General features: G+C 39.2%; 1 protein-coding gene across 5 annotated transcripts in view; it reads right to left on the reverse strand.

Annotated features, from left to right (window-relative positions):
• The window catches only part of TFG (trafficking from ER to golgi regulator), a 44117-nt gene extending 17635 nt beyond the window's left edge, over positions 1-26482 (reverse strand). For 2 of the 5 annotated variants that reach the window (XM_032630358.1, XM_032630356.1), the window contains exons 1-4: positions 26103-26461; positions 21144-21370; positions 17547-17630; positions 11687-11833 (exon numbers count right to left, since the gene is read on the reverse strand). In XM_032630358.1, coding sequence (XP_032486249.1) covers positions 11687-11833; positions 17547-17630; positions 21144-21327 — 415 coding nt within the window. In that variant the 5' untranslated portion in view covers positions 21328-21370; positions 26103-26461. Of the gene's footprint in view, positions 1-11686; positions 11834-17546; positions 17631-21143; positions 21371-26102 lie in introns of all 5 variants that reach the window. The other 3 variants (XM_032630355.1, XM_032630359.1, XM_032630357.1) reach the window with 3 other exon arrangements.
• Positions 26483-26760: the final 278 nt, after the last annotated feature.

The raw sequence follows: 26760 nt of genomic DNA on the forward strand, positions 1-26760 counted from the left end.
GGATCATACACCATGATTAAGTGGGATTTATCCCAGGGAAGCAAGGATTCTTCAATATACGCAAATCAATGTGATACACCATATTCACAAACTGAAGAAGAAAAACCATATGATCATCTCACTAGATGCAGAAGAAGCTTTTGACAAAATTCAACACCTATTTATGATAAAAACTCTCCAGAAAGTGGGCATTGAGGGAACCTACCTCAACGTAATAAAGGCCATGTATGACAAACCCACAGCCAACATCATTCTCAATGGTGGAAAACTGAAAGCATTTCCTCTAAGATCAGGAACAAGACAAGGATGTCCACTCTTGTCACTATTATTCAACATAGTTTTGTAACTGCTAGCCACAGCAATCAGAGAAGAAAAGGAAATAAAAGAAATACAAATTGCAAAAGAAGAAGTAAAACTGTCACTGTTTGCAGATGACATGATACTATACACAAATAATCCTAAAGATGCTACCAGAAAACTACTAGAGCTAATCAATGAATCTGGTAAAGTTGCAGGATATAAAATTAATGCACAGGGCTTCCCTGGTGGCACAGTGTTTGAGAGTCCACCTGCTGATGCAGGGGACACGGGTTCGTGCCCTGGTCCAGGAAGATCCTACATGCCGTGGAGCGGCTGGGCCCATGAGCCATGGCCGCTGAGCCTGCACATCCGGAGCCTGTGCTCCGCAACGGGAGAGGCCACAGCAGTGAGAGGCCCGCGTACCACAAAAAAAACCAAAATTAATGCACAAAAATCTCTTGCATTCCTGTACACTAACACCAAAAGATCAGAAAGAGAAATTAAGGAAACAATCCCATTCACCACTGCAACAAAAAGAATAAAATACCTAGAAATAAACCTACCTAAGGAGGTAAAAGACCTGTCCTCAGAAAACTGTAAGACACAGATGAAAGAAATCAAGGGTGACACAACATATGGAGAGGTACACCATGTTCCTGGATTGGAAGAATAAATATTGTGAAAATGACTCTACTACCCAAAGCAATCTACAGATTCAATGCAATCTCTATCAAATTACCAAAGGCATTTTTTACAGAACTAGAACAAAAAAATCTTAAAATTTGTATGGAGATACAAAAGACTCCAAACAGCCAGAGCAATCTTGAGGGAAAAAAATGGAGGTGGAAGAATCAGACTCCCTAATTTCAGACTATACTACAAAGCTACAGTACTCCAGACAATATGGTACTGGCACAAAAACAGAAATATAGATCAATGGAACAGGACAGGAAGCCCAAAGATAAACCCACACACCTATGGTCAACTTATCTATGACAAAGGAAGCAAGGATATATAATGGAGAAAAGACAGTCTCTTCAATAAGTGGTGCTGGGAAAACCGGATGGCTACACGTAAAAGAATGAAATTAGGACATTCCCTAATACCATACACAAAAATAAACTTAAAATGGATTGAAGACCTAAATGTAAGACTGGACGCTATAAAACTCTTAGAGGAAAACATAGGAAGAACACTCTTTGACATAAATCACAGCAAGATGTTTTATGACCCACCTCCTAGAGTAATGGAAATAAAAACAAAAATAAACAAATGGACCTAATGAAACTTAAAAGCTTTTGCACAGCAAAGGAAACTACAAACAAGCGAAAAGACAACCCTCAGAATGGGGGAAAATATTTTCAAATGAATCAATGGACAAAGGATTAATCTCCAAAATATATAAAGATCATGCAGATCAATATTAAAACAACAAACAACCCAATCCAAAAATGGGCAGAAGACCTAAATAGACATTTCTCCAAAGAAGACATACAGATGGCCAAGAGGTGCATGAAAGGCTGCTCAACATCACTCATTATTACAGAAATGCGAATCAAAACTACAATGAGGGGGCTTCCCTGGTGGCGCAGTGGTTAAGAATCCGCCTGCCAATGCAGGGGACATGGGTTCAAGCCCTGGTCTGGGAAGATCCCACATGCCGCGGAGCATCTAGGCCCATGAGCCACAACTACTAAGCCTGCGCATCTGGAGCTTGTGCTCCTTAATAAGAGAGGCCTGGACAGTGAGAGGTCCACGCACTGTGATTAAGTGGCCCCCGCTCACTGCAACTAGAGAAAGCCCTCACACAGAAACAAAGACCCAACACAGCTAAAAAAAAAAAAAAAAAAAAAAAACTACAATGAGGTATCACCTCACACCAGTCAGAAATGGCATCATCAGAAAATCTACAAACAACAAATGCTAGAGAGGGTGTGGAATAAAGGGAACGCTCTTGCACTGTTGGTGGGAATGTAATTTGATACAGCCACTATTGAGAACAGTATGGAGGTTCCTTAAAAACCTAAAAATAAAACTACCGTATGACCCAGCAATCCCACTACTGGGCATATACCCAGAGAAAACCATAATTCAAAAAGACACATGCACCCCAATGTTCACTGCAGCACTATGTATAATAGCCAGGTCATGGAAGCAACCTAAATGCCCATCAACAGACGAACGGATAAAGAAGATGTGGTATGTATATACAATGGAATATTACTCAGCCATAAAAAGGAATGAAACTGGGTCATTTGTAGAAACGTCCCTGGACCTAGAGACTGTCATACAGAGTGAAGTAAGTCAGAAACAGAAAAACAAATATCGTATATTAACGCATATATGTGGAATCTAGAAAAATGGTATACATGATCTTATTTGCAAAGCAGAAATAGAAGCACAGACATAGAGAACAAATGTACGTATACCAGGGGGGAAAGAGGTGGTGTGGGAGGAATCAGGAGATTGGGATTGACATATATCCACTAATAAGTATAAAATAGATAACTAATAAGAACCTGCTGTATGAAAATTGATTAATTAATTAAAGAAAAAAGCATAGAATGTACTATTCAGTTCATTAAGTAACTCAGATAGGACACAATGACTAGAAGGATGACCATATAAAGAAACAATACATGATATGATTTCCAAGATGCAGAGAAGAAACCAATTTTTAACATCTTTTACATTAATATAGGTGAGATATTAACAATAAAACATATGAACACCTGGAAATAAACTAATAAAGAAAAGCAGTATGTGGAGAGAAATAAGTGAAGAGAAAGGTTGTTTCACCAAAACCAAAAAGCTTATAAATCTATTCTTTAGAGCAGAATATAGGCTACTGTAGGTTTCTGCACAGTACTGGCTCTACTTGTTGAATTCTGATCTAAGTTTCATAATATTCTACAGATGCTTTAACTCCTTCAAGTTATATGCAAATGTAGTTGTATCAGCATCTATGATTTCTTCTGGGAAAATGGTCAAAAGTTTTCTTCAGATCCTTGACCTAAAATTGGAGATTTTTGTTTAAAGATATTTGTTTGGAGAGATAGGATTCAAAAATGCCATTTGCTTTGACCTGAAATGTAAAAGGTTTCACCATAAAGAGGCCAGAAGGATCTCACTGTAGTATTTCAGCACATCTCTTTCGTATGTTCTGAAATCTGGAAGTGAAACTAGAAATTACTAATCAATCAGCAAATATTTATCAAGCCATCTACCACTGACACAATTCCACATGGCTGGAAGAAGAGGGAAATGACGGATAATGCATCTTTAACTAAATCAAACAAAACTCCACAATTTAAATGGGGCCAAAAAGAGAGTATCTCACAATCTAAAGGTTGCAAGGGATTATACAATACCACTTTTCCACAAAACTATCTTCTATTAAGCCCCTTACAGCCAGTCATCCAGAGTCTATAAAATACTACTAGTTCACAATATGGACAGTTTTAAGCATGTGAAACTTATATGCAAACACAAAAATTATTAAAAAAAAAGTTTATTTTTAAAGTGCAACATCTAATATTAAAAGTCGAGGAAAGCAACTCTTTTACAATCTACTTTCAAGCCATACTTATATTTCAGTCTAAATTATATATTTGGTCCCCAAACTATATTCAGTTCCAACTTTGTCAATAAACCTTGCTTTAACTTAATGTAAATAGTACATATAAGAACACCTACTGAACGCGGGCAGAAGACCTCAGACCTCCCAAAAGGCAAGAAACTCCCCACGTACCTGGGTAGGGCAAAAGAAAAAACAGAGACAAAAGAATAGGGACCGGACCTGCACCAGTGGGAGGGAGCTGTGAAGGAGGAAACGTTTCCACACTCTAGGAAGCCCCTTCGCGGGCAGAGACTGCGGGTGGCGGAAGGGGGAAGCTTCGGGGCCGCAGAAAAGAGCACAGCAACAGGGGTGCGGAAGGCAAAGCGGAGAGATTCCCGCACAGAGGATCGGTGCCGACCGGCACTCAACAGCCTGAGAGGTTTGTCTGGCTGGGAGCTGAGGCTCGGGCTTCCGTCGGAGCGCAGGGAGAGGACTGGGGTTGCCGGTGTGAACACAGCCTGCAGGGGGTTAGTGCACCACAGCTAGCCGGGAGTCCGAGGAAAAGTCTGGACCTGCCGAAGAGGAAAGAGACTTTTTCTTCCCTCTTTACTTCCTGGTACGCGAGGAGAGGGGATTAAAAGCACTGCTTAAAGGAGCTCCAGAGACGCGAGCGAGCCACGGCTAACAGCGCGGACCCCAGAGACGGGCAGGAGACGCTAAGGCTGCTGCTGCCGCCACCAAGAAGCCTGTGTGCAAGCACAGGTCACTAACCACACCTCCCTTCTGGAGAGCCTGTGCAGCCCGCCACTGCCAGGGTTCCGGGATCCAGGAACAACTTCCCTGGGAGAACGCACGGCGAGCCTCAGGCTGGTGCAACGTCCCGCCAACCTCTGCCGCCGCAGGCTTGCCCCGCATCCGCACCCCTCCCTCCCCCTGGCCTGAATGAGCCAGAGCCCCCGAATCAGCTGCTCCTTTAACCCCGCCCTGTCTGAGTGAACAACAGATGCCCTCCGGTAACCTACACGCAGACGCGGGGCCAAATCCAAAGCTGAGGCCCTGGGAGCTGTGAGAACGAAGAAGAGAAAGGGAAATCTCTCCCAGCAGCCTCAGAAGCAGCGGATTAAAGCTCCACAATCAGCTTGATGTACCATGCATCTGTGGAATACATGAATAGACAACGAATCATCCCAAATTGAGGTGGGGACTTTGGGAGCAAGATTTATTATTTTTCCCCTTTTCCTCTTTTTGTGAGTGTCTATGCGTATGCTTCTATGTGAGATTTTGTCTGTATAGCTTTGCTTTCACCATATGTCCTAGGGTTCTATCTGTCCATTACTTTTGTTATCTTCTTTTTAAAAAATTTTTTTCTTCATAATTATTTTTTATATTAATAACTATTTTAGCTTACTTTATTTTATTTTATCCTCTTTCTTTCTTCCTTTCTACTTTTTCTCCCTTTTATTCTGAGCCATGTGGATGACAGGCTCTTGGTGCTGCAGCCAGGAGTCAGTGCTGTGCCTCTGAGGTGGGAGAGCCAAATTCAGGACACTGGTCTGCAAGAGACCTCCCAGCTCCACATAATATCAAATGGTGAAAATCTCCCAGAGATCTCCATCTCAACACCAGCACCCAGCTTCACTCAACGACCAGCAAGCTACAGTGCTGGACACCCTATGCCACACAACTAGCAAGACAGGAACACAACCCCACCCATTAGCAGAGAGGCTGCCTAAAATCATAATAAGGCCACGGACACCCCAAAACACACCACCAGACGTGGACCTGCCCACCAGAAAGACAAGATCCAGCCTCATCCACCAGAACACAGGCACCAGTCCCCTCCACCAGGAAGCCTACACAACCCACTGAACCAACTTTAGCCACTGGGGACAGACACCAAAGACAACGGGAATTACAAACCTGCAGCCTGCAAAAAGGAGACCCCAGGGCTTCCCTGGTGGCACATTGGTTGAGAGTCACCCTGCCGATGCAGGGGACACAGGTTCGTGCCCCAGTCCGGGAAGATCCCACATGCCGTGGAGCGGCTGGGCCAGTGAGCCATGGCCACTGAGCCTGTGCATCTGGAGCCTGTGCTCCGCAGCTGGAGAGGCCACGACAGTGACAGGCCCACGTACCGCAAAAAAAAAAAAAAAAAAAAAAAAAAAAAAACCAGACCCCAAACACAGTAAGATAAGCAAAATGAGAAGACAGAAAAACACACAGCAGATGAAGGAACAAGATAAAAACCCACCAGACATAACAAATGAAGAGGAAATAGGCAGTCTACCTGAAAAAGAATTCAGAATAATGATAGTAAAGATGATCCAGAATCTTGGAAATAGAATAGAGAAAATGCAAGAAACATTTAACATGGACCAAGAAGAACTAAAGATGAAACAAGCAATGATGAACAACACAATAAATGAAATTAAAAATACTCTAGATGGGATCAGTAGCACAATAACTGAGGCAGAAGAATCGATAAGTGACCTGGAATATAAAATAGTGGAAATAACTACTGCAGAGCAGAATAAAGAAAATAGAATCAAAAGAACTGTGGACAGTCTCAGAGAACTCTGGGAAAACATTAAACGCACCAACATATGAATTACAGGGATTCCAGAACAAGAAGAGAAAGATAAAGGAACTGAGAAAATATCTGAAGACATTATAGTTGAAAACGTCCCTAATATGGGAAAGGAAATATTTAATCAAGTCCAGAAAGCACAGAGAGTCCCATACAGGATAAATCCAAGGAGAAACATGCCAAGACACGTATGAATCAAACTGTCGAAAGTTAAATACAAAGAAAACATTAAAAGCAGCAAGGGAAAAACAACAAGTAACACACAAGGGAATTCCCATAAGGTTAACAGCTGATCTTTCAGCAGAAACTCTGCAAGCCAGAATGGACTGGCAGGACATACTTAAAGTGATGAAGGAGAAAAACCTACAACCAAGATTACTCTACCCAGCAAGGATCTCATTCAGATTTGATGGAGAAATTAAAACCTTTACAGACAAGCATAAGCTGAGAGATTTCAGCACCACCAAACCAGTTTTACAACAAATGCTAAAGGAACTTCTCTAGGCAAGAAACACAAGAGAAGGAAAAGACCTACAATAACAAACCCAAAACAATTAAGAAAATGGGAATAGAAACATACATATCGATAATTACCTAAAATGTAAATGCATTAAATGCTCCCACCAAAAGACACAGATTGGCTGAATGGAAACAAAAACAAGACCCTTATATATGCTGTCTACAAGAGACCCACTTCAGACCTAGAGACACATACAGACTGAAAGTAAGGGGATGGAAAAAGATATTCCATGCAAATGGAAACCAAAAGAAAGCTGGAGTAGCAATTCTCATATCAGACAAAATAGACTTTAAAATAAACACTATTACAAGAGACAAAGAAGGACATTACATAATGATCAAGGGATCAATCCAAGAAGATATAACAATTGTAAATATCTATGCACCCAAAATAGGAGCACCTCAATACATACAGCAAATACTAATAGCCATAAAAGGGGAAATCGACAGTAACACAATCATAGTAGGGGACTTTAACACCCCACTTTGACCAATGGACAGATCATCCAAAATGAAAATACATAAGGAAACACAAGCTTTAAATGATACATTAAACAAGATGGACTTAATTGATATTTATAGGACATTCCACCCAAAAACAACAGAATACACATTTTTCTCAAGTGCTCATGGAACATTCTCCAGGACAGATTATATTGGGTCACAAATCAAGCCTTGGTAAATTTAAGAAAATTGAAACTGTATCAAGTATCTTTTCCGACCACAACGCTATGAGACTGGATATCAATTACAGGAAAAGATCTGTAAAAAATACAAACACCTGGAGGCTAAACAATACACTACTTAATAACGAAGTGATCACTAAAGAAATCAAAGAGGAAATGAAAAAATACCTAGAAACAAATGACAATGGAGACACGATGACCCAAAACCTATGGAATGCAGCAAAAGCAGCTCTAAGAGGGAAGTTTATAGCAATACAATCCTACCTTAAGAAACAGGAAACATCTCGAATAAACAACCTAACCTTGCACCTAAAGAAAGAAATCATAAATATCAGATCAGAAATAAATGAAAAAGAAATGAAGGAAATGATAGCAAAGATAAATAAAACTAAAAGCTGGTTCTTTGAGAAGATAAACAAAATTGATAAACCATTAGCCAGTTTCATCAAGAAAAAAGGGTGGAACACTCAAATCAATAAAATTAGAAATGAAAAAGAAGTAACAACTGACACTGCAGAAATAAAAAAGATCATGAGAGATTACTACAAACAACTCTATGCCAATAAAACGGACAACCTGGAAGAAATGTACAAATTCTTAGAAAGGCACAACCTCCCAAAACTCAATCAGGAAGAAACAGAAAATATGAACAGACCAACCACAAGCACTGAAATTGAAACTGTGATTAAAAATCTTCCAACAAACAAAACGCCAGGACCAGATGGCTTCACAGGCGAATTCTATCAAACATTTAGACAAGAGCTAACACCCATCCTTCTCAAACTCTTCCAAAACATAGCAGAGGGAGGAACACTCCCAAACTCATTCTATGAGGCCACCATCACCCTGATACCAAAACCCAACAAGGATGTCACAAAGAAAGAAAACTACAGGCCAATATCACTGATGAACACAGATGCAAAAATCCTCAACAAAATACTGGCAAACAGAATCCAACAGCACATTAAAAGGATCATACACCATGATCAAGTAGGATTTATTCCAGGAATGCAAGGATTCTTCAATATATGCAAATCAATTAATGTGATACACCATATTAACAAATTGAAGGAGAAACGCCATATGATCATCTCAATAGATACAGAGAAAGCTTTCAACAAAATTCAGCACCCATTTGATAAAAACCCTGCAGAAAGTAGGCCCAGAGGGAACTTTCCTCAACATAATAAAGGCCATATATGATAAACCCACAGCCAACATCGTCCTCAATGGTGAAAAACTGAAAGCATTTCCACTAAGATCAGGAACAAGACAAGGTTGCCCACTCTCACCATTCTTATTCTACATAGTTTTGGAAGTTTTAGCCACAGCAATCAGAGAAGAAAAGGAAATAAAAGGAATCCAAATCGGAAAAGAAGAAGTAAAGCTGTCACTGTTTGCAGATGACATGATACTATACATAGAGAATCCTAAAGATGCTACCAGAAAACTACGAGAACTAATCAATGAATATGGTAAAGTAGCAGGATACAAAATTAATGCACAGAAATCTCTGGCATTCCTATACACTAATGATGAAAAATCTGAAAGTGAAATCAAGAAAACACTCCCATTTACAATTGCAACAAAAAGAATAAAATATCTAGGAATAAACCTACTTAAGGAGAACAAAGATCTGTATGCATAAAATTATAAGACACTGATGAAAGAAATTAAAGATGATACAAATAGATGGAGAGATATACCATGTTCTTGGAATGGAAGAATCAACATTCTGAAAATGAGTCTACTACCCAAAGCAATCTACAGATTCAATGCAATCCCTGTCAAACTACCACTGGCATTTTTCACAGAACTAGAACAAAAAATTTCACAATTTGTATGGAAACACAAAAGACCCCAAAGAGCCAAAGCAATCTTGAGAACGAAAAACGGAGCTGGAGGAATCAGGCTCCCTGACTTCAGACTATACTACAAAGCTACAGTAATCAAGATAGTATGGTACTGGCACAAAAACAGAAAGATAGATCAATGGAATAGGATAGAAAGCCCAGAGATAAACCCACGCACATATGGTCACCTTACCTTTGATAAAGGAGGCAGGAATGTACAGTGGAGAAAGGACAGCCTCTTCAATAAGTGGTGCTGGGAAAACTGGACAGGTACATGTAAAAGTATGAGATTAGATCACTCCCTAACACCATACACAAAAATAAGCTCAAAATGGATTAAAGACCTAAATGTAAGGCCAGAAACTATCAAACTCTTAGAGGAAAACATAGGCAGAACACTCTATGACATAAATCACAGCAAGATCCTTTTTGACCCACCTCCTAGAGAAATGGAAATAAAAACCAAAATAAATGAATGGGACCTAATGAAACTTCAAAGCTTTTGCACAGCAAAGGAAACCATAAACAAGACCAAAAGACAACCCTCAGAATGGGAAAAAATATTTGCAAATGAAGCAACTAACAAAGGATTAAACTCCAAAATGTACAAGCAGTTCATGCAGCTCAATAACAAAAAACAAACAACCCAATCCAGAAATGGCAGAAGACCTAAATAGACATTTCTCCAAAGAAGATATACAGATTGCCAACAAACACACGAAAGAATGCTCAACATCATTAAGCATTAGAGAAATGCAAATCAAAACTACAATGAGATATCATCTCACACCAGTCAGAATCGCCATCATCAAAAAATCTAAAAACAATAAATGCTAGAGAGGGTGTGGAGAAAAGGGAACACTCTTGCACTGCTGGTGGGAATGTGAATTGGTACAGCCACTATGGAGAACAGTATGAACGTTCCTTAAAAAACTACAAATAGAACTACCATGACCCAGCAATCCCACCACTGGGCATATACCCTGAAAAAACCATAATTCAAAAAGAGTCATGTACCAAAATGTTCATTGCAGCTCTATTTACAATAGCCAGGAGATGGAAACAACCTAAGTGTCCATCATCGGAGGAATGGATAAAGAAAATGTGGCACATATATACAATGGAATATTACTCAGCCATAAAAAGAAACGAAATCGAGTTATTTGTAGTGAGGTGGATGGACACAGAGTCTGTCATACAGAGTGAAGTAACTCAGAAAGAGAAAGACAAATACCGTATGCTAACACATATATATAGAATCTAAGAAAAAAAAATGTCATGAAGAGCCTAGGGGTAAGATGGGAATAAAGACCCAGACCTACTAGAGAATGGACTTGAGGATGTGGGGAGGGGGAAGGGTAAGCTGTGACAAAGTGAGAGAGTGGCATGGACATATATACACTACCAAACGTAAAATAGATAGCTAGTGGGAAGCAGCTGCGTAGCACAGGGAGATCAGCTCGGTGCTTAGTGACCACCTGGATGGGTGGGATAGGGAGGGTGGGAGGGAGGGAGACGCTAGAGGAAGGTGTTATGGGAACATATGTATATGTATAACTGATTCACTTTGTTATAAAGCAGAAACTAACACACCATTGTAAAGCAATTATACTCCAATTTAAAAAATATATAGTACATGTCATCTGTAAAATGGAAAAAAATACATTTTTCTTTGCATATTATGAACACTCTGCTTAAGGTAAACTATACACCATTTGAGTGTACTAATCTAAGATTACTTTTTTACTTGAAACTATTAATACTTCATATATCACATAAAATTCATGAAACGATTTCCATTACTAAGGTTCATTAGTTAACTATTACACTGAAAAGGGTTCAAGAGCCAAAGGGGTTTGAAAACCAACCTATGTCATAAACCCAGGAGTCTAAGACTAGCTGTAAAACAATCACCCAGAGGGCACTTTAACAATGGGATCCCCAGGCCCTGCCCTCCAAGAGGTCTGGGATGAGATCCTGGAATTGGTATAATAAAACCTCCCAGTAATCTTAAAGAACGGCCAGGTTTGGGAACACAGATATGAATATTAGCACAGATGCAGGAATAAGAAAGGGTAACAATGGAGGTGCCATCCTACTACTGCTGAGAAAGAGTTAGAAAAAATAATCTTCAAAAAGATATAAAAAGGATAAATCAGAATAAAATGACTTCATGGTCTACCATTTTCAGGAATGTTGGTGGATGGTCCTGGTTCTCCAGGTGGTTCCAAGCTATCCAATAAGCGATTCACTTTATTTCGAAGTTCTATCAGTTCTCGACGAAGATATTTCACCTGACTTGATTCAAGGGGTCTTGGTTGGCCATTAACTGGAATAAAAGCATTAATTTTCTTAAAATTAGGAAATATTCTTCAATAAGGATATCAGTAGAATAATATGCAATAAGGAAAAATCAAAATAACTTCTTTAAAAAGTTAAACAAAATCAAACAAGATACCCATTGACATCATTCAAATAACTTTTTAAGGAAAGGATTCTTCATTGCTACTTACTAATTTTTGGAAGAAATAAATATTTGTTAGTCTTTGCTGATGCCAGATCTATGGCTTACAACCCATAATGGTAAAACAAAACAAAATAAGTTAATTAAAAGAATTCAACTACAGTGAAATAAATTAAAAATACAGAAAGCTTTAATATATTTTTAATAGAAATTATGTACCTTCAAAAGCTCATTTTATTTCACACAATTCTTTTATAGCCTTAAAATACCCAATAAACACCTTATTAAAGGTACAATATGACTGCAGGTTTTTTATCATTCTTGCCTACTTCTGACCTAAAAACAAGAAAAATTAGCTACCTAAAATAACTGACCTAAAAAGTAACCTATTAAAAAAACAATGCAGAATTCATAAATTCACATCACCACTGTCCTTCAAAGTAGTTACTTCCAAAGCAGCACATTAGCCACATAAAGTCAGATTATTCAATAATGATTGTTTTTTTTAAACAAAGGCAATATTACCTCATTTAATTACCCATTTTATGCAAATGACTTTCAGCTGACTAAAAAATAATCCTTCATCCAGCAACAAAGACCGTCACCGAGAGTGTTAATTTAAAAAATTTTAATTTATTAATTCACAAGGCTCTGAATGCAAACCTCAAGATAGGAGTTGAAAAATTAAACTAAACTCAAATGTTTTTTATGCATTGTCAGTATACACATATACAAATTCCTAAGGCACCAAATTAGAAAAGGAAATCTATTTGAAAATAAAGGTTCAGTGAGATTCTTTGTAAAATATGTTTCAAACATCAAACCACCAATATAAGCTTTTAAAAGACAATCCACCAGTATTTTACATACTCCCTATACAGTTATGAGGAAGTTCAATATAATCTACCTGTAACAATGGCTGGCTTTTACTGGGTATTACTGTTTTTCTCTAATAGCTGAAAAGAAGAAAAGCAGCTCCTGACAGCTAAGAACTGACCCAGTACTGTAGGACAGGCTTGAGTGTTGCTAGAAGCTGGCATGGCACTGACAGGTAGGTTGTGGTGTTCTCTTGTTGAACATAAACAATTTCAGAAAACACTGACAGTACATCAAATACATCTCAATAAAATTTTCAAAATTTAAAAAACAAAGAACATGAACAATCAGAAAAGATCACTGTGGGACTGTGATAGCTCAAGACAAAAAAGAAAACCAGTCCATATCATGTGAGAACTAGACAAAAACAAGAATGTTGACCAAACCACAAAAATGACCAAACATCCCTGGCTAATTATGCGTGACTGTCGCAGTTTTACCAATCACAGCTTTAGCCTCAATTCACTACCCCCACCAAAGCCCCATTCCTTGAACCTTATCCAAAATCATCTAACACAAGCCCAAGCCCTATGAAAATTCCTTTCTAACACGTTTTTACTGACACCCTATTGTTCTCCATGGTGTTCATTCTCCCTCATTGCAATGTATTTGAAATTAAGCCCCGTTTCATTCCTAAAACCGCTTACTTGTGCCTTCTTTTTTCTTAAGTAATCTCAATAGAGGTTTGCTAGTTGTATATTTTCAAAATTGATGATCCTATCAATTCCCCAACTTCTAGTTCATTTCTGCTCTTTATTATTTTCTTCCAAGTTACCTGGACTTATTTTGTCCTTTTTCTTTTTAGCTTTAGCATGCTCTAAAAACTATGTCATATAAAAGTCATCACTGGGCTTCCCTGGTGGCGCAGTGGTTGAGAGTCCACCTGCCGATGCAGGGGACACGGGTCCATGCCCTGGTCCGGGAAGATCCCGCATGCCGCGGAGCGGCTGGGCCCGTGAGCCATGGCCGCTGAGCCTGTGCCTCCGAAGCCTGTGCTCCGCAACGGGAGAGGCCACAGCAGTGAGAGGCCCGCGTACCGCAAAAAAAAAAAAAAAAAAAAAAAAAGTTATCACTAATTATTTCTAATTCGTGTTATGATTTCTTCTTTGATATGTTACTTAAAAGCATATTTTTATCTTCAAAAGTATGGGAGTTTGGGTTCTTTTTCGTCAAATAGTTCCTAATGAGACCAGAGAATATGAGCTCTAGGATATTCCTTCCCTGATATTTATTGAGACTCATTAGAAAACCTAGTACATGGTCAGCTTTTATAAATATCCATATGCACTAAAGAAAAACTGAATCCTGCCCTGATTGCTAGATGTATAAGATCAAGCCTGTATTTGTTCTGTTTAAATTTTGAGGCTGCTTAACCTATCAGTTTCAGAAAGAAGCGTATTGAAAGCTCTCATGAATTTTTCCTTCTTCTGTCAATTTTTCCTTGAGGAAAAATCTAAGGCTATGATGTGTAAGTGTTCAGAATTATTATATCTTCCCAGAGAATTATTTTTTATCATGATGAAGTGACTATTACTAATAAAGTTTTCACTTAAGAGTCTACTCTGTTATACTACAAACTAGCCTTGAGTTTGTCTTGTCTAGTATTACAAACTTTTCTAGCCCTTTACTTTCCAACTCTGCATAATAATCTTTTGGTATGTCTCTTATAATCAGCATGTAACAAAACTGTTTAACCAATAAAAGTGTCTGTCTTTTAACTTGTATGTTTAGTCTGTTTATGTGTACTGTGGTTAGTATTTTGTGCTACTTTCTATTTTTCAAGCTTTCTCTGCTTCTTTTCCTCCTTCCTCACCATCTAGTTAACCAAGTAAGTACCCTTTATTTCCTTCTTTTCCCTCTACTGGCTATTTCTAGTCTTCCAATAATCCCTCTTACATTTTAGAAAAGCATACTTCAATTTAAAAAACCTAAGTTAATTACTATCCTCCTCCCAAAGAATCCAAGTCTTTAAAATACTTTAATTCCTATCATCCTCTCCTGTCTTACATATAATTATTGCTCAGTATTTTTGTTCCATCTTGTTTCTATATTCCTAAAACTATTATTTAATAATCAATGCTCATTTAAATTCACACATTAACCAGTTTATTTGCTCACAATTTCTTGCATCTTTCACCATTCTTTGGACTCAATTTCCTTTTTGCTGACAAACCATTTTTAAAAATTCTTTTACAAGTGTCCGTGACGCTTGTTAAATTCTCAGTCTTTGAAAATGTTATTTCCCCTTATTCCTTAAGTTTAGCAGACTACAGAATGCTACTTTTCTACCCATCTTTTTCTGAACAGTGGAAGATGTTATTCTATTGTCTTCCAATTTCTGTTATTGTTACTGTGAAGAAGTCTACTAACAGTCTAATTGCTTTGTAGGTGATCAGTCTACAGGCTGATTCACTCAGGCTACTTTTCAGATTATCTCTTTGTCTTATATATTCTCCAGCTTCATGACAATACATCCAATGGAGATTTATTTTTACTTACCCTGCTCAGGACTCACTGTGCCTCCTGAAACTGAGCGTTTATATCCTTTATATAATTCTGAAAAATTCTTTAGTCATTACTTCCTCATATATTTCCACTCCCCTATTCTCTCCTTCTTTAAAGTCTCAATGGAAATAAGCTGGACTTTCTCAATTCCCTCTCATTATTCTCCATCTCTGTGTTTTTGTGCTCTATTCTGTCATTTCTTTAGACCACCTTCCACTTTACTAATTCCCTCTTTGGCTGTGACTAATCTGCTGTTCTAACTCACCACTTAGTATTTAATTTCAATTTTAATTGACTAATATTTTTCATTTCCACAAGTTACCTTAAGTTCTTTTTTATGGGGGGGGTATTGATGTATAGCTGATTTACAATGTTGTGCTAGTTTCAGGTGTACAGCACAGTGATTCAGTTTTATATATATATATCTTTTCCAGATTCTTTTCCATTATAGGTTATTACAAGATGGTTGAATCTTGTAATACAGTCCCCTGTGCTATAACGTAGTTCCTTGTTATTTATCTACCTTAAGTTTTTAATCGGTTCCTTTTTTCATAGTGCCTAGTTCTTATATTCTTATTTCTTCTTTTATGTCCAATGACTTTTAATATATATTTTATTATCACTTCTACTAACTGAAGTTCTTAGAAATCTAATTCTACTATTAGTTGTATCCATTGTTTCTTGCTTACGTGGATGTTTCATGTGTCTTACAGTTTTGACCTCTAAGTTCATCAACAGGATTTTATCTGTGAGAAGCCTATGTGATTTGAACTGAGAACATACACCCTCCAGAGAGATTTCTGCCTTTGTTTCTTGCAATTTTTCGTGGTAGTATCTGGGCTTGGGAGTTCCCAAAGGACCACCGGTTATGAATCAAGGGAGCCTTTGCAAACCCCTGGCATCCCAGGGTATATGAGAATTTCCCCTGTCAATTCCTTGACTCTACCAACTAAGAGATATTTTTCTTCTACAATATTCTTTTTGAGAGTATAGCCACTGAGGGTCTAGGACCCAAGGCCTGTACCACATAGATACCAAATGACAAATCCTTAGATTATGCACACTAAAACCTTCACCATCACCACCAAAAGCATCCCAAGTCTCAGCTTTTGGTACTTCAGGTGCTGGTTTTTAACTCCAACTATATTTTGGTCCCTGACATTTTCCTCCAGTTCTTGAGTAAGCTCAGGTCTGTAATTCAAAAAATATATTTGAAATAGTTTATTTAGCACATCCTCAGTGTTTCTGGGATGAAGATTCAGTTTACCTAATCTGCTTGATAGATGGCCAATAGTGGCTAAGTATTTTAGATTCAATATTGTAAAAAGATACCTTTTATTTAAAAAAATTTTTAACAGTTTTTGTTAGCATTTTAAAATGATTCATGTTCACCCTTCCTAGATGGAGAGAAAATAAATACAAATTAAATCAATTGGCCATGATCATATTTCATGGAACTGTAATGGTCAGTGCCACATAATTATTTTTTTTTCCGGTACGCTTATTACAATTTGTTTCCTCTGACAAACACCCAGTTTGCCTCAGTTTTAAAAGGGTACTTCCTTTGCCCCACTTGAGCCACAAAATTTTTTTAAAATGCTAACCAAAACATCCAGAAAAAAAGTCCACATTTTATTTTTCACATAATCATACTACCACTTTAACTTTGCAATCACTCCTATCTTGTCCCTTAAGCATTCTGCCTTGTAAATCTGTCATGATCTATAAGAAAACAAAATCTAATAGATTAAAATTAGTCTTATATTTGTTTTTTATCAGAACTATCTCTAATCTTTAAGTACTCCTTGAAAAATAATTTCTAAAAAGTATCAGGCCTATATGTTAAACCCTGAGAATAAGTAAAAACATACTACATTAGAAAAGATAATTATATATTCTTAGAGAACTAAACTTAATAAAGGTAGTTTTAACACTGCAATTATTTTCAGTCCTGGAAGCACTTATACAAGTGGCACACATTATTATTTAGGGTAACCGAGCAGATGGGTTATTTAAAATATGTCTACTTTTTACTTATCTTCAAAGAAAAAGAATATAGTTAAGCCTTAATAATTTAAAAATTCTGATATAGCTGAAAAGTTACCACTTAATTCTGAGTCTTTAAAACGAAAAAAGCTAAACAGTTTTTCATAAAAATACAATGAATAGTAAATTTATTAGAAAGTTTACCACTTACCAAATAACGTCAGTTTCAGTATCCTACTACACTGAATTGCAAAGGAAAGGTCAGAACTATCAAAAATTGTTATAAGATCTCCATCTGAAACAAACAAAAAAAAGTTTCAGATTTGAATTAGTAGTAAACTAGGATATATGTTCAATTAAATGCAAAATGTAGATCACAGAGCATAATTAGCATCTCCCATAAAAACCTTAAATATAAAGGATCTAGGAAAGATGTACTTGTTCAAATGATACTAAATCAATTTCACTTATTACTTTTATGGCAAGATATTTATCATATCCTCAGAAGAAGAGCCAACAAACACATAGCTAAGATTAATACATTAAGTAATCTTTTACTAGTCACCAGGAGATTACAGTTTAGACTGAAATCTTTTCAATTCTAAAAAATTTAAATGTATTTATCAGAAATTAAAGTAATAAGGACTTACCTGGTGGCGCAGTGGTTAAGAATCCGCCTGCCAATGCAGGGGACGTGGGTTTGAACCCTGGTCCGGGAATATCCCACATGGTGCAGAGCAATTAAACCTGTGCGCCACAACTACTGAGCCTGCACGCCACATCTACTGAGACCACGTGCCACAACTACTGAAGCCCATGCACCTAGAGCCTGTGCTCCACAACAAGAGAAGCCACCACAATGAGAAGCCTGCACACAGCAAGGAAGAGTAGTCCGCGCTCGCCCCAACTAGAGAAAGCCCACACACAGCGACAAAGACCCTACACAGCCATAAATAAATAAGTTTATTTAAAAAAAAAGAAATTAAAGTAATAATGATTCTCAAGGTTCAAATTTTAATTCTAAGTACAGTAAAACTCCACTGACACAAATGGAGGGGAAGCCACATACAACAGTAACTAAAAAGGTTGTAAAAAAAAAAATCTTTGTGCAGAATTGTCCTAATAAATGGATAGACAGTGGAGTCTTTCAGGTCCCTGACCATCTCGATGCTGAGATGGAAACTATCAATTCTCCACAGGAAAGATATTCATATACACAAGATTCTGAAATACCCTAGATCCCAAGGATAAAGAATACTATAATTAGCATATCAACTGCCTGTTCAAAAGCTTTCAAAGGGCTAGGAAAAAAATTGCTAGAGAAAGAACAGAAAAGCAGCCACAGCAAGGAACTGATCAGGGGCCTCTGCAAGGTATCTTCGACACAGCTGTGGGAAAGGAGGGTGCCTGGGGAGGCTGAGAGGCTGCTCCAGCGATGCTCTGCTACACCAATTTTAACACTGACTAGGCAGACTTATTTTGGACAAAGATGGCAATAAAAGCCATAACTGAGGATTTTATCCTTGTTTTTTTGCTCTTTACAGCCACATCCATATTTTACAACAAAAACATCTAATGCTCAACTTCAGGGATTCTACTCATAAACATACTTTTAAGAAAATAAAGTATATATGTAAAAGAAGGAAACTTTCTATAACTGCCTTTTTCTTTTCTGATTTCTACAACAGAAACAATATCTCTGATGGCAGGAACTCTTTACCTAAGTCAGTCCTCTATCCTCATGCCCAAGAGTCTATGGAACACAAATCTGTACAATTCAAAGCACTCAAAAACACGATGGGGCTTCCCTGGTGGCGCAGTGGTTGAGAGTCCGCCTGCCAATGCAGGGAACATGGGTTCGTGCCCTGGTCCGGAAAGATCCCACATGCCGCGAAGCGGCTAGGCCCGTGAGCCATGGCCGCTGAGCCTGCGCATCCGGAGCCTGTGCTCCGCAATGGGAGAGGCCACAACAGTGAGAGGCCCGCGTACCACAAAAAAAACAAAACAAAAACAAAACAAACAAACAAACAAAACATGATGAAAAACAAATTCAATGTGATAACTAGATGTGGAAGTTTCAACAATGAGGATACCCAAAGCTAGGGGGTTACAAACTGCAACCAATGGACAAATCCTTGTTTACAGGACCTCAAACTAAGAATGGTTTTTATATTTTTAGAGGTTCTAGAAAAAAGAAGATGAGACAGAGGCCTTATGTGAGCCACAATGCTAAAATATTTATTATCTGATCCTTTAAAGAAAAAGTATGCTGACCCTTCCCTAAACAAAAATAAGAGAGAGCCAGTAAAACAGTAAACTCAGTTTAAGATATGCCAAGTTTGAGGCAAGAGCAAATCATCTGAGGTAAAACCATTAAAAACGAGTTGTAAAGTCAAAAAAAAAAAGACAAACTGATCAAATTTAGGCACACATTTGGAAGTCAAACAGTTGAAAGTCAATGTATTGTAAGTTGAAAGGCAATGTATTGTAAGTAGATGAGATTACTAGGGAAGAGAACAGGAAGAAAACTGCTCTCCTTTTTTGTTCCTTAACATGGGTGACCCTCAAAAATTAGTTCTGGGTACCATTAGATGACACATTGCAAAAAAAGAAAGGAGAATTACACCTGTAGTGAAATAATCAGCTTAGCTGATCATCAATGATTTATACTCCCCTTCCTCAGTGTAAGTTGTTGGAAAGTGCCTGTCCAACCAGGGACATTTCCCAACCTACTGACATCAACACAGTCATGTGACCAATGTGATGTGAGCAGAAACTAGGCCTAGAGAGTACAGTCTCCCATGTGATTCTCTACACTCTGTCTTCATGCAGCTGCTTGCTGGATGTCAGTGCTCAAGGTGAGCTTGTTAGCCATGTGTTGAATATATCAGAGCTGGGTCCCTGTCAACCTGGGTCCCTGAATGATTTCTTGAGTGTTAAACCATTGAGATTTTAAGATTTCCGCTGTAACAGCTGGCATTACTTCAAGCCAACACACAGAGAGAAACAGAGAAGAAGCTATTAGTGATAAGAAGAAAATTGAGACAACACTGTGTCAGAGATATTAAGGGGTAAGAGTATTTAAAAAAGGATGGTGTGGATAGCAGTGCCAAGTATTGAGATCAAGGTGAAATAGACTGGAAATAAATTCAGCGATAAGAAAGATACTGGTAACCACCTAAAGCACAATTATCAGTAGAGATGTTAACAAAGAAGACAGGTTTAAAGAGAAAGAAATAAAGACAGTCTACTACTATAATTCTACTATGTGTTTGATGAAACATTTGTCATATAAAATCCATCTCCATAAAAAGTTTTGTGGTCCAGTGAGCCTGAGAACACTGCATAAACTGACGTCGTACATCAGTATATTACATGTTCTGAAACTTCCTGCAATAAATACATTTGTCTTGTTTTAAACCAGCTTTCCCAGACTTAGTTGACCATGAAATCCTTTCTCATTCAATACCTACTAACATCCCTTTCACTTTGGGAAACACAAGTAAAAGTTTCGTTTTAAAGCAAAATGGAAGCCAGAATTTGCACAGGCATAAGAGAAAAAAAAAAATGGCTTGTAAAAATGTGTAAAAGTGTCCTATCACTTAAAACCCCCTTCTAATAATAAATCACTTAGCTATTTTTAACTTACAAAAGAATTATAACTACATCAACATTCCGTTAAATAAAAGAAAGTGGTACTCAATTACCACGGAAGGAAACAATTTTTATTCTGATTTCAATGAAAAATGGGCAAAAGAACACATATAATATTTAGACTTTTAAAAACTAACTTGAGAAACACTCTTACCTTCATCTTTATATTTTATTGTAACTTCATCATTACTCAGAAGTTTTCCTCTGAAGACTCTCTGCATCATTAGCACTAATTCATCATAAGTAATATCTTCATTATGAATGGGAATTCGTCGAATATCCTCTCCAAGTTGAGCTTTGATAATTAGCTTCCCACTCAGATCCAACTGCCCATTCATGGTGGACTCCAGGATGTTCTATATATACAACTCTAGAGAAAGACTGACAAAATGGTTTTGATGATTAAACAGCTATAAAACATATTTTAAAAGTTGAAAAGCAAAGCTACGATTAGAATCTAAGAAATTCTGGTCTTCAAAGGAGATCCACTGTTCCAGCGTTACCATATTCATGTTAAAATGGTCTGGAGGGACTTCCCTGTTGGCACAGTGGTTAAGAATCCGCCTGCTAATGCAGGGGACACGGGTACAAGCCCTGGTCCTGGGAAGATCCCACATGCCGCGGAGCAATTAAGCCCATGCACCACAACTACTGAGCCTGCGCTCTAGAGCCAGCGCGCCACAACTACTGAGCCCGCGTGCCCAGAGCCCGTGCTCTGCAACGAGAAGCCACTGCGATGAGAAGCCCGCGTGCAGCAAAGACCCAATGCAGCCTAAAATAAATAAATAAATTTATTTTAAAAAAATGGTCTGGGGCTTCCCTGGTGGCGCAGTGGTTGAGAGTCCGCCTGCCGATGCAGGGTACATGGGTTCGTGCCCCAGTCCGGGAGGATCCCACATGCCGCGGAGCGGCTGGGCCCTTGAGCCACGGCCACTGAGCACAGGCGTATGGAGCCTGTGCTCCGCGACGGGAAAGGCTACAACAGCCCGCACATCACAAAAAAAAAAAAAAAAGGTCTGGAGGTGGCTTTATTATGAGCCTAAGAAAATAAGTTTTATTATTTTATATCTATTATTATTTTACCCATATATTTAACTGCTTATCTGATTTAGATTTCTTACTTAACATGTCTAGAACATGTCCTCATCTTCCCCTCAAAATCTGCTTCTCCATCTCAGTTAATAACAATTCTCCTTCTAAGTTGTTCAAGATAAAAAAAAAAAAAATCTTGGTTTCTCTCTTTTCCTCACACCTTACATACACCAAATTGCCAACAAATCTAGTTGTCACAACCTTTAAAATATCTCTAGAATGCAGTCACTTTAGTACCTTCACCTCTATCAACTTAATCCAAGCCACCATCATCTATTGCCTGGATTATTGCAAAAGACTCCTAACTGGTCTGCCTGCCCTTTACCTTTGTCTGCTTTTAATCTATTCTCAACACATCAGAGTTATCCTGTTAAATAAAATCTAGTATCACTACTTCAAAATCTTCCAATAGATTCCCATCTCACTCTTGGTAAAAGCCAGAACTACAAGGTCATGACCTGACCTCTGGTCCCTGGCCAAGTATTTAACCTCATTTCCCACCTCTCTCCCTGGCTACCCTGCTACACTCATACTTCACATTCTCCTTCTCAAGACTTGGCACTTGCTGCTTCCTTTATCTTGAGCCCTTTTCACACTCCTCACATGATTCAGATCCCTGATCAATTGTTAATTTCTCAGAGGTTTTCCCTGGCCATCTAACTTAAAATGGCTTCACAGTCACTTTCTTATCCTGCTTCATTTTTCTGCAAAGCACTTATCACTACCAAATATTAAAAATGTATTCATTTTTTACTGTCTTTTCCACTAGAAAGTAGGGAAATAAATGGTTTTGTTCACTGTATTTCCGGAGCCTAGAACAGTGCCTAGCACACGGTTAATCATTCAATAGCCGTTAAATGAAGGGGAAAATAAATACTGGCTTCCAAACTCTATTAGCCTGTATATACTAACTGCTAGCCCTGAAGAGAAGAGCATGTGTGAACACTAAAATAGTCTCAAAGTTTTCTCACTAAAATAAGAAAGACCTCACGAGTATTTTCTCCAATTTTTCTGTTTTGGAAACTTGAGGACAAAGAACAAATCAGTGATACCCTCCTGAGCTTTATAACAAGACTGTCCACTATTGTTTCTACATCTTCCATAACACACCCCTTCCCCAAACCTGAGTGTGTGTGATTAGACAGCACATTTGAAGAATAAGACAGTGTCAGAGAACTAACTTGCTATTGAATTTTCCCTCCTTGGGTTGTATTTTAATCTTATTTCAGGTTATTCAGTGCACTTCTCCTGTAATGACTCTGTAATCCTAAATTCAAAATAATGTCTGAGGTCTCTAGTAATTTATACCATTACCGTATAACAACAGAAAATACACTTATGCTTAATTAATGTATTAATATCTCTTCTTCTCAAGGCCTATCTCTTCTTTCCAAGACCAAGATGTCCTTGAACACATTATCTGTAACCACGGAGCATTTCCCTAGCATCAACTCCTTCCTCCTCCTGCCCCAAGCAAATGATCTCTCAGACTATTTAAAGTACCTTATAATCTCCTACTGGACACATTCTGGTTTCAACACCATGCTTTTCTACTAGCAGCTTTCTGTTTTCTCTTCTTAAATGTGTTATTTCATTAACACCATATTTAGTGCTCGTAATTCTCTACATTTACTCCTTTGTGTGTGTGTGTGAAAGCACTCCACCTGGCCCCCAACACATCAATGCTTCAAATACTTAAGAAAGTTTTCATGAATCTTAATTCATTTCATGAATAGTACAAATAAATGCCCTAATATTCTTCATATAAATGCCCCATGTCCTTCCAATTAACTACTCCTTAAATGAATGTCTCTAGACCCCCTTGACATCCTCTGAACAAATTAAATTTTATGAGTGAATCTTTAATGCCCCATCTTAAAATGGGGCAAAAAATATTGAATCTAACACTCTAAGGTCAGTTCAGAACAGAGTGGACTGTGTTCTACGATCTGGATGCTATGCTTGTCCTGACATAAAATAAGAATACAGTTAGCTTTTTATCTGCCAATTCTGACAAAAGACTTCTCATGAAGACTCTGATTAATTGAAACCTCCATAAAACCCCTTCACCTGTTAGCCAAACCAACCCTCTTCATTTGGGAAATACTTAAATACCTACTATATGCCAAGCTCTGAAGTATCATTACTTCAACAAGATGGTAAAGATTCCACCTTGTTTGCCTTGCAGCCTGAGAATAATAAAGAACTTCAGCAAATCAATCTATGTAACCTTTTCTTACCTACAGGATGTGTAAACCGTCAATAATGTAGTTAAAGACCAGGGCTTAGCTTCAGCAGATGGTTCTACCTATTCTCAGCAGCATCTAAAATAGTGCCTGACATATAGTATTTAAAAATTTGTTTTCGTTCCCTAAACAAAAGATGTATAACAAATAATAAAGTTCTGAAAGAGGGACTGAGAGAAGAAAGCTGTACGATCAGATCAGTTACTAAGTCAAACCTTCACACTGTACCTTCTTTACGTAGCTAGAAGTGACTCCCTTCAACAGACATATTCCTAATCAAGAGAAATTTCCAACATTAAATATAATTGATATAATCCTTTTGATCACGAAGGAACTGTTGCTCAGTTACAATGGATCTGAAACTATGAGTCTCTTTTACTTTGCATCTGCCACGTTTGCCTGCAAATTCACTTACTGGTTGCACTGGACTCTAACCAGGACTGTAACCTACCTGTAGCCAGGAACCAGGCCTTCTTTCCTAAGGTTGTCCCCAGTTTGTGCAGTCATCTCCATAAGGCATGCACACAAGTTATCACAAAAATAAGAGTACCCTGGAAGGGAAAATCCCATCCCCACATTTGTTTACGTAACTGTAGAATCCAGGTCCTCTTTTTCTCTAACTTCAATCACAAGGTAGAGACTGCTGTGAACTACTAGTTCCTAGGGCTGCTGGTGAAATTCTTACAGCTTTTTCTTCTCCCCATTTCTCCTTCTTTCTTCTTGTCCTTGCCCCACTCCCTCTGAAGTCCAGAAATGACACAGCCACTAACTTATGAAATCTTCCAACAAGAACACTGTTCTCAGAACTGGAGAATAAAGTGATAGGCCCAAGGAAACACATAAAAAGCCTGCCTCTTAAACCAGGATGTAGGTTCAGTGACCAAACCTCCAGTTCCACTAGCCCTGTAGTTAGGGCCCTGCTCAAATTCAGAGGGGCCTGCTTAGGCACCTCCAGAGGGTAGCAATTTCCTTTAAGAAATCCTAAGCAAAACCAAACCCTTGAGTAGTCTAAAGAATGCAAGGAGCCTCAAATCCTGCCTGACCAGAGGCAGTGTAGCAAGATGGTAAAGATATCCCCTACTAGCTGTGTGACCTTAGGCAAATACTTCGCCAAGCCTCACTTTCATCACATTCAAAATGGGAATATCTAAATTTGGGAGAATCCTTGTGATGATTAAATGAGACCATGCATCTAAAATACTTAGCACAGTGCCTAGCAAAGTAAACTCTTAAAAGTTAGTTGTCATTACCACTATCAAACTGGGTTGGACCTCCAGACGGCGCTTGATTAAGGACTGACATAGCCAAGGAACAAGGTTTCTCCTAAGTGACCCCAATTAACTTATTCCCATAAGCGCCATTCTCCACCCTTCTCACCCTTCCAAGCCCCTCTGAGGGTTAGGCACTGGACCACCCCAGGCCTCCCAAAGTCCCTCTCCTCTCCCTCGGGCAGTGCAACCCCTAGAAGTCAGGCGGAATCCGCGCAAGTGCCCTTGCTGACCCAAACACCCCTTAGAGCCCCTCAGAGGGCCCGCTTCGCTGCCACTGTGGCCAGCGGGGCCCTCCTCCCCTCCCCTCCCCGGACGTGGCCTCCCCTCCCCCACGCGAGGCCCAGCCCGGCCTCCGTCCTCCCGACGTCCAGCCCTCCCCACGACCCCTCCGACCCCACCCGTCCCGCGCCCGCCGGTTCGAACGAGGCCCTCCCAGCGTTTTCCAAGTCTCCTGGCCCGCCTTGCCCGAGAGATCAGCCGCGCCCCCGTCTCCAGCGGCCATACCGGTTTCCCGAGGCTGCCGCTGCCGCCCCTCCGCGGGTCTCAGCTGATCCGACCGGTGAGAGGCCGCCGCCGCCGGGCTCTGGGGCGTTGGGGGAAGGCTGCTGTCAAGGCCCACTCGGTTGCCCTCCGGCGCCGCTGCACCTCGCTGGCAGGCTCGCGCGGGCCCCGGCCAATCGCACGGACCCACCAAGCCCAGCGAGAGCTCGGGCCCAGTACGTGGCAGGTGGGGAAAGAAAAGGGGCGGGAACAAGAAGAAAATCTGTCCTTTCGCTCCGCCTTACAACGAGCAAATCAACCCAGCAGGCATGCGCAGCGCCGAGGGGAGGGGGACTGACAACGCCGCAGCCTGCATGAGCCTGAATCTGTGCTTTCTCACTGGAAGACTGAGGGTAGGAAATGCGAGCTGGATGGATGCACGCATGCGCGAGGCGTGACAAGGCACTTCCGGTTTTCCGGAACGCTAGTATTTCCTGTCTCTCGCCCGTGGGCGGGGCGTAATTTGCTGTTTTAGACTCTGAGAGCAGGTTTAAAGTGGGCGTTAGTCCAAGTTTGGCTGCTTCTTGTTTTGTGGCCATTGTAGTTCTCCTAGTCATATCTCCAGAAAACTAATCCTTTTCCCGCCTTCCTTCCACAAACTCATTCATTCATTATTGGGCGC

Source organism: Phocoena sinus, chromosome 4 (genome assembly GCF_008692025.1).
Source record: "Phocoena sinus isolate mPhoSin1 chromosome 4, mPhoSin1.pri, whole genome shotgun sequence".
Taxonomy (NCBI): Eukaryota; Metazoa; Chordata; class Mammalia; order Artiodactyla; family Phocoenidae; genus Phocoena; species Phocoena sinus.